Below are 12,299 nucleotides of genomic sequence, written 5' to 3' on the forward strand. Positions count from 1 at the left end.
GTAGAGTAGTAGTGTATTGGTGTTTTTTTTTTTATTAGGCTCTTGTTTTGGAGTGTAGATGTACTTAACGACAAATGTGATTTTATGTTTTGAAGTAATATTTATGTGGCAATGTGGTATGTGCAAATTTAGGGGAAAAAAAAATATTTTTCTTAACTTGTCAGGACATTTTACCTTTTGGTTAAAGTGACCCGATCTGTTAAGGACCCATTAAGATAATAGGTGTTACACAAAAACGACATAAAACACAGCGAACACAACTCATTTGCCAGGCCTAGTGGTAAGCACAACTATTGTCCCTACATATGCCATTGTGTTAATTATACGCACAATTACAAATCTAAGAAGTGTTATGTCACTATTTAGTACTACGGTCTAGTGATATTCTTTTTTACTTGTAAGTGAGAGATCTTAGGTTTGATTCTCATCAAAGGTGAATTTGAACCACATTATTGCTAGACCATTGTGAGGTTAGGTCCAACCCCTCCCCCAAAGAGGTGTTATGTCACTTAGTATTACTCTCTATTGATATTTTTCTTTACTTTAAGTTCGAATCTCATAAATAATAAGTTTGTGACTAATTCATGTCCCACCTAATAATGTTAAAAAAAGAGGTGTGCTTTCATGAAGAGATTTTTCAGTGTAATCGGAATACGGACACATACATCATACGTCATATGTTATTATACAAGTGGAAGGACACTTGAAAAAAAGAAAAAAAAACATTTCACCCACCTTGTATAATAACAAGTGTCATACCGCCTCATATTCTCGACACATTGAAAAATATCTCCCTTTGATGATTGTATTGTACCCCACATTAGCCATTGAAACATAAGGTCATATCTAATCGAAAGGTCTAGAAAGCCAGAAGGCTGAAAATAGTTCGAAAACTATCTCCAACCGAGGGTCAGGTCAAAGGGCTCATGGGCCCCACTAGACAAAAAAGGCCAAAGGGCCAACCGGCTGGCCCAACCCAGCCAACCAATTAGCCCGGGCGGGGCCACATGATGATGTCATATTTGATTTTTTTTTTATAGTTTTTTTTTACAAAAAAATTAAAAATTCTATTTTTTTTCCTATAACTTCCTAAGTCATTAAACAACATCAAGTAACATGAAACAACATTAAACAATGTTAAACAACATTAAATAACATTAAGTAACATTAACCAACATAAAAAAAAAAAAAAAAAAATTAACAACATGAAACTTACACAACATTTTTTAAAACATTTAACAATATGAAATATATTGACAATCCATAACATAAAATTATTGAGGTAATTTAATTTAAGTAACCATAGTAATTCAATTAAAATAATAAATTATGTTTGACCCTATGATCATTTAACCCTTAGTTGGAGATGATTTTTTTTTCACAGGGCTACGTTTGGCCTATGGTCCTCTGGCCCCTCGGTTGGAAATGATAAAAAATATGTCACTGCACTATTTATTAAGCACAACAGTGATCAAGAATCAAACCTCAATCCAGAAAATGAATGAGCTCGTAGCCAAACACCCCGAAATGCTGACACTCTAAAACAACATCCTCTCCAGGGAGACCGCCCCAATTGTCAAAATTGCAGTCACGAAGGCAGTGCGAGTTTCAGTGAGAGCAGTGAGCTGCAACAATCGAAAAAACACGAGAGCGGTGAGGTTCCTAGAAGCAGCAGAAAAGGAGTAAAAAGACAGAAATTTGAATCAGACATGACCTTCAGAGCGTCATCCATGGCAGGTCGATCCTTTAAGCTCCTCTCACATTTGCCTTACATGCACGCCCCAACTCCCCTCTCTCGCCAGGTAACCCACCATCTGTTTGTCATTTGTCCCCCCCACTCTCTCTCTCTGTATTTATATTGTCCAGCAGCTGCAACACCCTCACACTCTGAACTGTGAGCAAGCAGCACTGTAAGTGACTCTCTCTCTCTCTCTCTCTCTCTATGCTTGTATAGTATGATCAAGCATGTGTATACGTTAGGTTTGATTAGATTTGAGTTGGCTTTTGTTGGATATTGAATATCAATTTGATTGAGGATGATCAGGTTGGCAATTGCCTCAATGTTCTATGAGAAGTATTATTTAGGTAAATTTCTGGGTTTTTTTTGTTTTAATTTAAAGTTTCTGGCTTTTTTCTGTATCCCCATTTGATTGCTTTGTTTTATGGTCGAAATTGGTCTGTGTGACAATGGGTTAGATTGAAAAATGGATGTTGCTAAGGATTTGGGCTGTTGAAGGAGCTTTCCAATTTATATTGGAACCACAAAATGCTGATACACTATGCTTATGTCCCTTGCATTTTCAATCTTTTTCTTGTTTTTAGTATTGTTCTTCTTTATATTCAAGAAATTGTAGCATGATCAGATTTCACTTTATACAATTTATTTTTAGAATTGTCTACCTTGAAGTTGGTTTTTTTTTTTTTTTTTTTTTTTTTTTTTGGGTGTGTATATAATTATATCAAAGTTTGAATGTGGGATTTTGTTATCAGATTAGCATGGACGCGAAAAGCTTCGTTTCTCAGCTTAATGGTGCTGGTCTATTACGTAGCCAGGGCCTTATTGGGGGGAGATGGTCTGATGCATACGATGGGAACACTATAAAGGTATGTACAAAAAATCTCTTTGTTGGCCCTGGTGCCTATGCCTTTGGATGATCTTTACATTAACTTGATAAATGTTACCTGGTTCTGAATGTTTCGAATATTGCATCTATATCCTATTATGCAGGTTCACAACCCAGCAACCGGCGAAGTTATAACAACTGTTCCATGCATGGGTCAAAAGGAGACAAATGATGCAATATCTTCAGCCTATGGTGCATTTAGTTGTATGGGAACTGATCCATAAGTGAATTTGTGATTGCATTAGACTCTTGAAGAAATCTGTCTTCGGCATTTAGCATACTTTCTATAACTGAGCTAATGATGCTTACGTGTTCACCATAAATATAGAAGGCATCATATTTAACATAGCTTGAGGTTGTAAAAAATTTCTTTGACTGATTTAAATATCTAAACTTTCTGAGTGTAGCTTGGAGCAACCTCACTGCTTCTGAAAGGAGCAAATATCTAAGGAAATGGTATATTTGCTGTTCTGTGATTCTGTATCTGTTTGTTGTAGAACTTTCATTTGATCCTGAATCTTGTATTTCATATTCCTCCCCAACCTTCAAGGTATGATCTGATAATATCCCACAAAGAAGAGCTTGGAAAACTAATTACCTTGGAGCAAGGGAAACCTCTAAAAGAAGCGATTGGTGAGGTATCTTATTTCAGATTTTTGTTTAAGGAATTTAAGTAAGCTCTGCATTGTACTTTCGTTCATCATCATCGACATGTAATACAAATTGGATATTACAGGTGAACTACGGGGCTGCGTTTATTGAGTTCTATGCTGAGGAGGCAAAACGTGTATATGGTGATATAATTCCTGCTACTCTTGCTGATAGACGGTTGTTTGTTCTGAAGCAGGTGATTTATTATGAATCATTGTGTTCTGATGTCCTATATAATTACTCCAAATGAGAACTAGCTCTTCACCGTGTTCTGATGTCCTATATAATTACTCGAAATGAATATCTTAGTGGTTTGCTGAAAAATTAAATAGAAAAAGAAAGACACAAGAGGTACATTTCTGTTTATGTTAAACTTGCTGTTCAAACATACATCAGCAAAAACTCTTCAAACCCATCCAGTTCCCAACTTCAGTTTTAAAGATTGCTATTATACGTTAGCATAAAATAGACCAACAGAAGCTGTTTGGCCTTCTTTGTGGGTGGAAGGCAGGGGGCTGGATTTACGTTTGTTTTTATTTGTTGACCTCTTATTAAATTTTAATTTGCAGCCTGTAGGTGTTGTTGGTGCAGTTACTCCCTGGAACTTCCCACTGGCTATGATTACCCGCAAGGTATTTTGAGTATTTTTGAATTGTGCAGACTTAAAGCATTCCAATCTTTTTTAGTGCATGACTAGCATTAAAAAAATCTCATATTCTACTCCTCACTTGTTTAAGGTTGGTCCTGCTCTTGCATGTGGCTGCACAGTAGTCATAAAACCATCTGAATATACTCCCCTCACAGCTTTAGCAGCAGCTGAGCTCGCCCTTCAAGCTGGAATACCACCGGTATGTTTCTTACATGCACACACATCCACACACATTTACACTTAGTATTAAGGATAGTGTACGATGTTTTCTTTTGGCCTTGGAATTGCAGGTAATGTTCCTTACCCAGAATCTGTTTTAATACTCATTCTGGTTAATATTTCTTACCCTCAAGCTTGACATCTAATATAGATTGTCATTTGTATTGTTGTTAAGTGCTGGAAATGTGTCTTAATTTCTTGGTTAGTGCTTAGTGTTTATGTTTTGATATTGATAATTATAGTTTTATGAATGTTTGATTTGATTTTGGTAAAGACTATTCCTTTCATGACCACAAAATGTGTTTCCATCTTCACTCTTCCGAAAAAAAGAATAGTTGAGACCAAATATCTGTTTGCAGATTCAGTTGAACCATTGATTGGCTTTTAGGATTCTACATCTCACTCTCAGTGTTGAATATTGAAATTTTTTTAGAAAGAAAAGTCTTGATGCATGATACCATGTTCTATGAAACATGTGTTGTAGTTCCTTGTTGACTTTACATCTTGTATAAAGAACATTTGGTTTCCCAAACTTTGATACGGTCATCAGTCATCCCAGTTGAATTTTAATGCCTCTTGTGTTTCTAATGGTGTTTACCCTTGGTGATATAGGGTGTGGTGAACGTGGTTATGGGGAATGCTTCTGAAATTGGGGATGCTTTAATTGCAAGTCCACAGGTATATAGTTCATACATAAGCCGGTCCTTTCATATGTAATACAATAATGCAATTTTCCTGTGGAGGTATATGGCTATAGAAATATAAAACACTAACCATTCTTGCATTATACAACTTATTCAGGTAAGAAAGATCACTTTCACAGGCTCAACAGCAGTTGGAAAGAAGTTGATGGCTGGTGCAGCTGGGACTGTTAAAAAGGTAAAGATATAGTCTATTGGATATAGAGTTTTGGAAAGAAGTTGATGGTCCGTGCAGTTGAGGAATCATCATGTGGTTAATTGTTTTTGTTTCTTGATTATTTTAGGTATCTCTTGAACTTGGTGGCAATGCGCCTTGCATAGTCTTTGATGATGCCGACCTGGATGTAGCAGTAAAAGGAACTGTGAGTAAAACTGTCTAAATGCATTGTAACTGTGTTGTTTTCATATTATATATGTGCTGATTTATTGACTGTTGCACCTATTTTAATTGTGTCTCCGTTCAATAACTTGATACGGAAATAATATATGCATCTAATATGATAGTTTGGTTTCTATTTGGTTATTGATTCTGAAGAATTAGAGCATCAATCGTGCACAGTAATGTTTTCTTGAATATAAAGTGTCTGGTGAATGTTGTAGTTTCAAGTTTTTTTAGCTCTGTAGCAGGAAATGTGTTCTCATTTCAGGTTCCCGAAGTTAGCTACAAAAATATTCTAATCACGCAAATTTTTTTTTTTTTTTTGGCAGCTTGCAGCAAAGTTCCGTAATAGTGGACAGACATGTGTTTGTGCAAACAGGATTATCGTACAGGAAGGTAAGGATGGGAACACATTTGACTAATAAGTTACAAACTTTATGCATTTTGAAATCATGTTGCTATTCAGTTTGTATTACTTTCTAGCCGAGTGAATGCTCCCTCATGTATATATTCTGAGACTAATTGGAAATTCAGGTGTCCATTAAGCACCAGCTGCTTTCAAATGGCCTGTATAAGATTTGTGATAGTGAGGCCTGCTAATTCTTGAAAGTCGTCGTTACAATACATGCTCCCTACTCCCTAGTCATTTCAACACCATTTTATTTTGGAGTTTTAAACTCTTGTATCCTTATTATTTTCAAGTATTGCGGTAAAGAATCATTATGCCCCGTGCACCGGGGCCGGGGGGGGGGGGGGGGGATGGGGTTGTTGGGCTTTTTTTGGATATAGTATGCTCTTTCTTTCTTCTAAAAAAACAAGATTTTGTATGCACACTAGAGTGGGTGGTTGTGAAGTTACATCTGTTGATTCTTATTTTAAATACTTAAAGCTCTTGTTCCTGTCTGAACAAATCCAGATTTTGACTGAAGTTTATGTTCTGATTTTGGTTCTTCCTTACTGAGCTTTTCATGCAATTTAGGACTCGACTCAAAATGTATAGTGCTCGTTTGTAACTAAGTTTTTATCTGTTCAGGTATCTATGAGAAATTTATGGATGCTTTTGTGAAAGCTGTCCAGAATCTGCAAGTTGGGGATGGCTTCAGTGAAGGTGTGGTCCAGGTAGTCACTCATGCATCTATCGTGATCGCCATTTTGGTTTCCAGGGCTTATGCTTGGAATCACCCCTATGTAACCATGGTTTAACCTATTGTTTTTGTTTCTTTGCAGGGCCCTTTAATAAATGAAGCAGCAGTACAAAAGGTTTGCTTTTCTTTTTCAAATTAGTATTCCATTAGTATTGATGTATGACATCTTCCCTTCAATCTTATGCATTTCTGTATATCACTTTGGAAATTCACATTACAGGTCGAATCATTTGTTCAAGATGCTTTATCAAAGGTTAGTTTTCTACATTTTAGCGCCATAAGAATATTAAGCTTGACCTTGGAGAACAAATGTAAATGTGACTTTGTTGCGGCATTCAAGTTGGTTGGAACTAAAATCAGTTGGATGAAACGTTGACTGCCATTTATCTTCCTCTTTACTGTTTTGTTGATATCCCACTATTTTTTTTTTTTGCGTTGTCTCACTTATTCAACTACTTAAGGGCATAAAACAAATGAAACTTTTCATTGAAACAGTAATGACTCGAATTCTTTGACGATTAATCTTTTGAAGGGAGCACAAGTTGTTCTTGGAGCCAAGAGGCATAGCCTTGGAATGACTTTTTATGAGCCTACAGTTCTCAGAGATGTCAAGAGTGATATGCTAATATCAAGGTAAATACTTGGAAAAATGGTATATGATATATTAACAGTATTTGAATTCCATTATCAAATTATTAGGATTTTTTATTTAAACTAGTGAAGCTTAACACTGGTTACTCTGGTAAGATGATAGCAAGGTTGCTTTGGGGTCTGAAAATTTTTATGTAGTTGTGCTCAGCAACTATTGGCTTCTGTTATGTAGTCGATTATATGCGCTCAGAACATTTTATCTTGGTTCAGAGAGGAAGTATTTGGGCCTGTGGCACCCCTTTTGCGTTTCAAAACTGAGGAGGAGGCTATCCGCATCGCTAATGACACCAACGCAGGTTCTTTTTTCGAGCTTCCTTTTCATACTTTGATACCTCATCCTCCATTAGTCCCTAGAGAACCTGGTGAACTTTTTCATTCAAAATTCTATCCTCCTGCTCATGTACACATTCTCTCGCATACATTTACAGGGTTAGCTGCTTACATATTTACAAATAGCATTCAATGTTCGTGGCGTGTCTCTGAAGCACTTGAATATGGACTTGTTGGTGTCAATGAAGGCCTAATTTCGACAGAGGTGGGTCCCAAACCTACATCCACCAGCATTTTCTTTTCTAATTATTGCTTTATTTATGAGATTATCTGTATCAATGAAGGTGGCTCCCTTTGGAGGTGTCAAACAATCTGGTCTTGGACGAGAAGGTTCCAAGTATGGGATGGATGAATATTTGGAAGTAAGTTTACTGAATATATCCCTTTGATTATAGTTAACAAAACATATCAAAATGTCCCGATGCCTCAGTAGGTTCAAATGTTGCAAAATTTCCATTCGCACCTATCTTATAGACGAGATAACTAGGCACTACATACAAAACTCCCCTACGAACGATAATCTATGTAATATTAAGGCAATTCTCAATGCTGCATCGCAGGTTAAATATGTGTGCATGGGGAATATGAGCAGTAACTGATGTGCTTGGTTTCTATCTGGATCGTTGCCAAGCTTAAAACCCAAGTTGGAACTTGATGTAACCTTTGTTACTTCGAAAATGTGTTGTACTGGATAATAAGCGTTCAATTTGATGTAATTTCGCTTAGAACACAAAATAGAAGTCTTCGTTGTAGTAGAGAAGTAAGTTTTAATTTCCAATGTAATTTTGTTAGAACATGAATAAATTTTCAGTTTTGATGTTTCAAGTTTTCAATTATGTTTGTTCGTTTTTTTCTTTTTCTTTTTTTCACCTGAATTTTTGGTACCAATTGAAATTCTAGCAAAGTTTCTAGGTATCTAAACCGACCATCGTTTTATGAGGTTCGAGTTTGGGTCTTCTTTTGACAAAGTAAACTAGTAGATGAGATTGAGGTTCCACTTCAAAAGCAGTTAGTGAGGGGACTAACCACTCCTTATAAAGTGTTGTAAAGTATATTAGCTTTTTGACATACATCGTACATTTTTTCACATTCTCGTACATCTCCTTGCGTAGTGGAATTTCAAACTTAACACGTGCAAAACGCATTTTGAGTGAAGTAAAGCACACGTGTGGAACATTTCTTCACATCGAGTAGAGACTTAGTGAAAGTCCCAAATGATCATTGGCCAAATTACAAAATCAGAATAGGCAAGTCCCAAGTAGTGGCAAGGTTACAAAATTGGAGCTCCCAAATTTTACCACATTATCTACTAGCCAGGCTTGGGCTGTGAAGAAAGTCTCATATTACATTGAGTTAAACTTTACCACATTATCTGCTTGCTTTTTTTTTTTTTTTTTTCCTTTTCCCCCATTTTCTCCTAACCTACTAAGTATAATAGTAGGTCAGCAGCTTGTCTCTGTGTTTTGGATTGATAAGTATATAATTATTTAGGGGTCATTTGATAGTTATTTTATTTTCAGTTATAAAGGGTGTAATGTATTTATATTTATATGAACTTTTGTTGAGTTTTTAAAGTGAAAGACAGAATTTAGTAGACTTTTACTATTATAAATACCATAAAATTCCATATTCTAATGATATACTTTTTAGAAAAGCAAGAGTAAAATGATAGCCTTTTGTATAATTCTAGATATTTCAATGCGCATAATTTTTTTTAAATCATGTGGATTCTCATGGATTTTTTATGCCCAATTTATTTGTAAGCATTATTATTTTTAACTTTTCATTATTGAAATTATCTCATCGTGACCATCACAAAGTGATCCTAGGAGGTGGTGGTGGCGGCAACGAAGGTGGTGAATATGTCACATGGTGATTGCTGGCAAGGTGCTGCGAAAGGAGGCGTGGTGATTGTTGTGTTGGGGCGATAGAGGAGTAGGGATGAGGCTGGTGGTGATGGGGTGGTTACGATGATAGAGGTAGCGGTCATGATGATGGTGGTGTCAGTGATGGTTCATAGTAATGGTGGAGATGATGCTCATGGCAATGACGGTGCGACAGCAACGGTGACAATGATAGCGGCGGGGATGAAGGAGATGGTCATGGTAAGATGGTGGTGGTGACATGATAACATGATAATGATATGGCATTAGGGTGGGGGTGGAGTACATCATCAAAAAATAAAAAATAAAAATTTAAATTCATCAAAATCTTGGGGGGCCCCAGGGGAGGGGGGGGGGAAAGGTTGGTTTTGCTATGACAAAAAACTTACTATAAAAGCACTCAAAATCCATGGCATTTTAAGATCTTATGCAATAAATGAAATTTTGAATACGGTTTTTTGTAGACTCGTAAAAAACCATAATTGAATACCACAATATTTTCATTGACGTTTTATAAGTTATAAAAAGTCTTTATTTAATACATGATGACTTTTGTTGACTCCTTAAAGGTCTATATATATATTTTTTTTTGCCACTTAGTACTATGGTCTGGTGGTATTTCTCTTTACTTGGAAGTGAGAGATTTTAGGTTTGAATCTTGTGGATGGCGAATTCAATACCAAATTAGGTTGCCCATTGTGTGGCTTAGCCGAACTCCCCCTCCTCCTAGTGTAAAAATATCGATGTACTAAAAAAAAAAAGTTTTTATTGAATACATTTAGATTTGAAAGCAAAGCCCATCAAACTCTATATACAATTCACCTTCTAAAAAAGTAATCACTAAACAAGTAAGGACGGAGCTAAAAACTTAATACAGGTGGGCTAATTTATCTTCTTTAGTATGAAGTGAGATTTAAATGTTGGGAGTAGGCTAATTTTCTGTTTAATTTATGAATATATATTACGCTTAAGTTTTCCACAACATGCTTATTTTAACACCAAAAATTTTAGTCTTTTAAAATTTAAGGTGTGCTAGAACCTAGAGCATCCACTAGCTGGTTCCGTTGTTGTAAACGAGTTTTCGGTTTTCTAAATAAATAAAAAATGACAACAAAAATTGAAAATTAAAATCAAAATAGTTATGAGAGGGCCCTTATGAAAAAGATGTGAAAGTGACGTGACAATGGAATGTCATATATTCCCTATATATGTTATGTATGCTTTCAAGATCAAACCTGTTTTCTCATATCCTGATCATCTCAACCATTATCTCTCTGCTAGCAAAAAAAATAAGAAAAAAGAAAGACAGAAAGAAAAACATCATCATCAGTTCGTCATTTCATCATTCACTTACTCATTGATCGAGTTGCTACCAATGTTTTCAGAGACAAAAGCGTAAGTTGAGGGTTTTTGTGTCACAAAGCGAGGAGCAAGTCTTGAGATGTTGAGGTGTTAAGCTTAAGTCTTTTATGTCTTATCTCATTATTAAAAAAAAATATGTACAATAAAATATAATATAGGCAAAAATATCATAACAATAGTCATTGGAACATAATAATCATTCACAAATATGGGATCGCCGCTATCACTGCAATAGCGGTGGTTTTCTGTTGAAATTGGTGAGAAATGACGGGACCAATCCATGAAATTCAATACACGAATGGGGTGGGCTGCCGGAGTTGGCGAAAAATTAAGCTTGTGCCGGTGCGCGAATAAGAAAAAAGTTTGATAAGGAATAAGCTTATCTTATATAAATAGCTCCAAATTCCTTGTAAGTGTACATAAATAAAATAAAACTACTCTCTCTTTCACTAATACAATTTCATCTCCTCTATTCCCTGTTTTGCCAAATAATTTATTTGAAAAATAAAAGGGTGAGGGATGAGCAACAACCACCATCGCCCAATAACAGAATATATAATATGTCAGTTAAGCGACACTGTTTTACATACAAAAGAAAATATGATACATTTATCAAATCATTATACACATTGTTATGTCACATTGTCTATTCATATGTTGGTTATCCTATATAAATTATAGCTCACCACATGATTCCTAATTTATAGCCATTATATCTTAATTTTCTCGTGTCATGTTCATTTATCCCTCAAATAAAACTTAAAATTCTCATGCTCCATGAACATTTCTAAGTAATTCCACATATCTATAGGTATGTATCTATCCGTCAAAACCTTAATTAACACGAAATCAAACATGCTACAACGAAACCATGCATGGTTGATGCATGCAGATGCATCATGCATGCATGCATGCTGTGTCCAGCAATCCAATCCTCCTTGGGAACTCGATAGAAAAGCGGGAAGCTTTGTAAAGTATTCAAATTGTACAATAAAGTAGGGTCCCACAAATTCACCTTCTAAGGAATATATTCATTTTATCGAATAATTCTCTATAGATCACATAAAAAGGAAAGGATGCTTGAAATTCAAGCAAACATACCCATAACACTAAGCCGGCCAACTTTTCCACTGGTTTTTAGCTTTGAATTAAAACCATTATTATTATCAACTAAAAGTTAAATCATTACTTTGCTTGAATTATATTATAATTAGTGGTTTAATTTAAAGAAGAATAATCTCCAATTCTAAATTGAAATGCTTTGCTTCTCTCACACATTTTTGGATAGAGGAGGGTGCCAAAATTATAAAGCAATTTCGTTTACATGCAAAGGGTGGTGGGGGAGGGTCAAATCTAAGGAACTCAAAAATCAATCTATGCTGCAATGTTTGATGTCCTACCTGATATGCATGCGTAGGTTTGATTTGAACAATCACGTAGGACCTGGTCAACATCTTTTACTAATATGGGGCCAAATCATATATGTAAACAAAGATGGGACGGTCATAAAATGTTCTATATCTTAAAATATTGAGCTTTGTGTAACTCATGAAGTTCTAGATTTTTAGGAGAAGAATCTTCCTTTGATTGTTAAAGAAGAAAGCATTTATTCTCAATTGAGATTTAGGCAAATACTATAGAGTCACCGGTACAATTCGGGTTATAGACGAAAATGTACATAAGAATATAGAGTCACCCGTAGTTG

General features: G+C 35.5%; 1 protein-coding gene across 1 annotated transcript; it reads left to right on the top strand.

Moving 5' to 3' along the window:
- The first annotated feature begins 1,547 nt into the window (after nt 1–1,547).
- On the top strand, nt 1,548–8,182 carry LOC137728832 (succinate-semialdehyde dehydrogenase, mitochondrial-like). The gene is made up of 20 exons (XM_068467607.1): nt 1,548–1,802; nt 2,491–2,604; nt 2,729–2,828; nt 3,032–3,080; nt 3,175–3,262; nt 3,361–3,471; nt 3,845–3,907; nt 4,013–4,123; nt 4,756–4,821; nt 4,945–5,022; nt 5,129–5,206; nt 5,553–5,619; nt 6,257–6,342; nt 6,451–6,483; nt 6,589–6,621; nt 6,901–7,001; nt 7,230–7,315; nt 7,448–7,554; nt 7,634–7,711; nt 7,910–8,182. The coding sequence occupies exons 1-20, from the start codon at nt 1,710–1,712 to the stop codon at nt 7,946–7,948; spliced, it is 1,581 nt and encodes a 526-aa protein (XP_068323708.1). The 5' UTR covers nt 1,548–1,709; the 3' UTR covers nt 7,949–8,182.
- The last annotated feature ends 4,117 nt before the right edge of the window (nt 8,183–12,299 follow it).

This window comes from Pyrus communis, chromosome 3 (genome assembly GCF_963583255.1).
Source record: "Pyrus communis chromosome 3, drPyrComm1.1, whole genome shotgun sequence".
NCBI lineage: Eukaryota > Viridiplantae > Streptophyta > Magnoliopsida > Rosales > Rosaceae > Pyrus > Pyrus communis.

What these genes read in the sequence shown, in the direction of transcription:
- LOC137728832 (XM_068467607.1), top strand. Translation starts at nt 1,710, where the DNA reads ATGACCTTCAGAGCGTCATCCATGGCAGGTCGATCCTTTAAGCTCCTC. An exon ending in CAGCTGGGACTGTTAAAAAG is followed by an intron (nt 5,023 to 5,128) that starts GTAAAGATATAG and finishes TGATTATTTTAG; the next exon opens with GTATCTCTTGAACTTGGTGG. An exon ending in TTCAAGATGCTTTATCAAAG is followed by an intron (nt 6,622 to 6,900) that starts GTTAGTTTTCTA and finishes AATCTTTTGAAG; the next exon opens with GGAGCACAAGTTGTTCTTGG.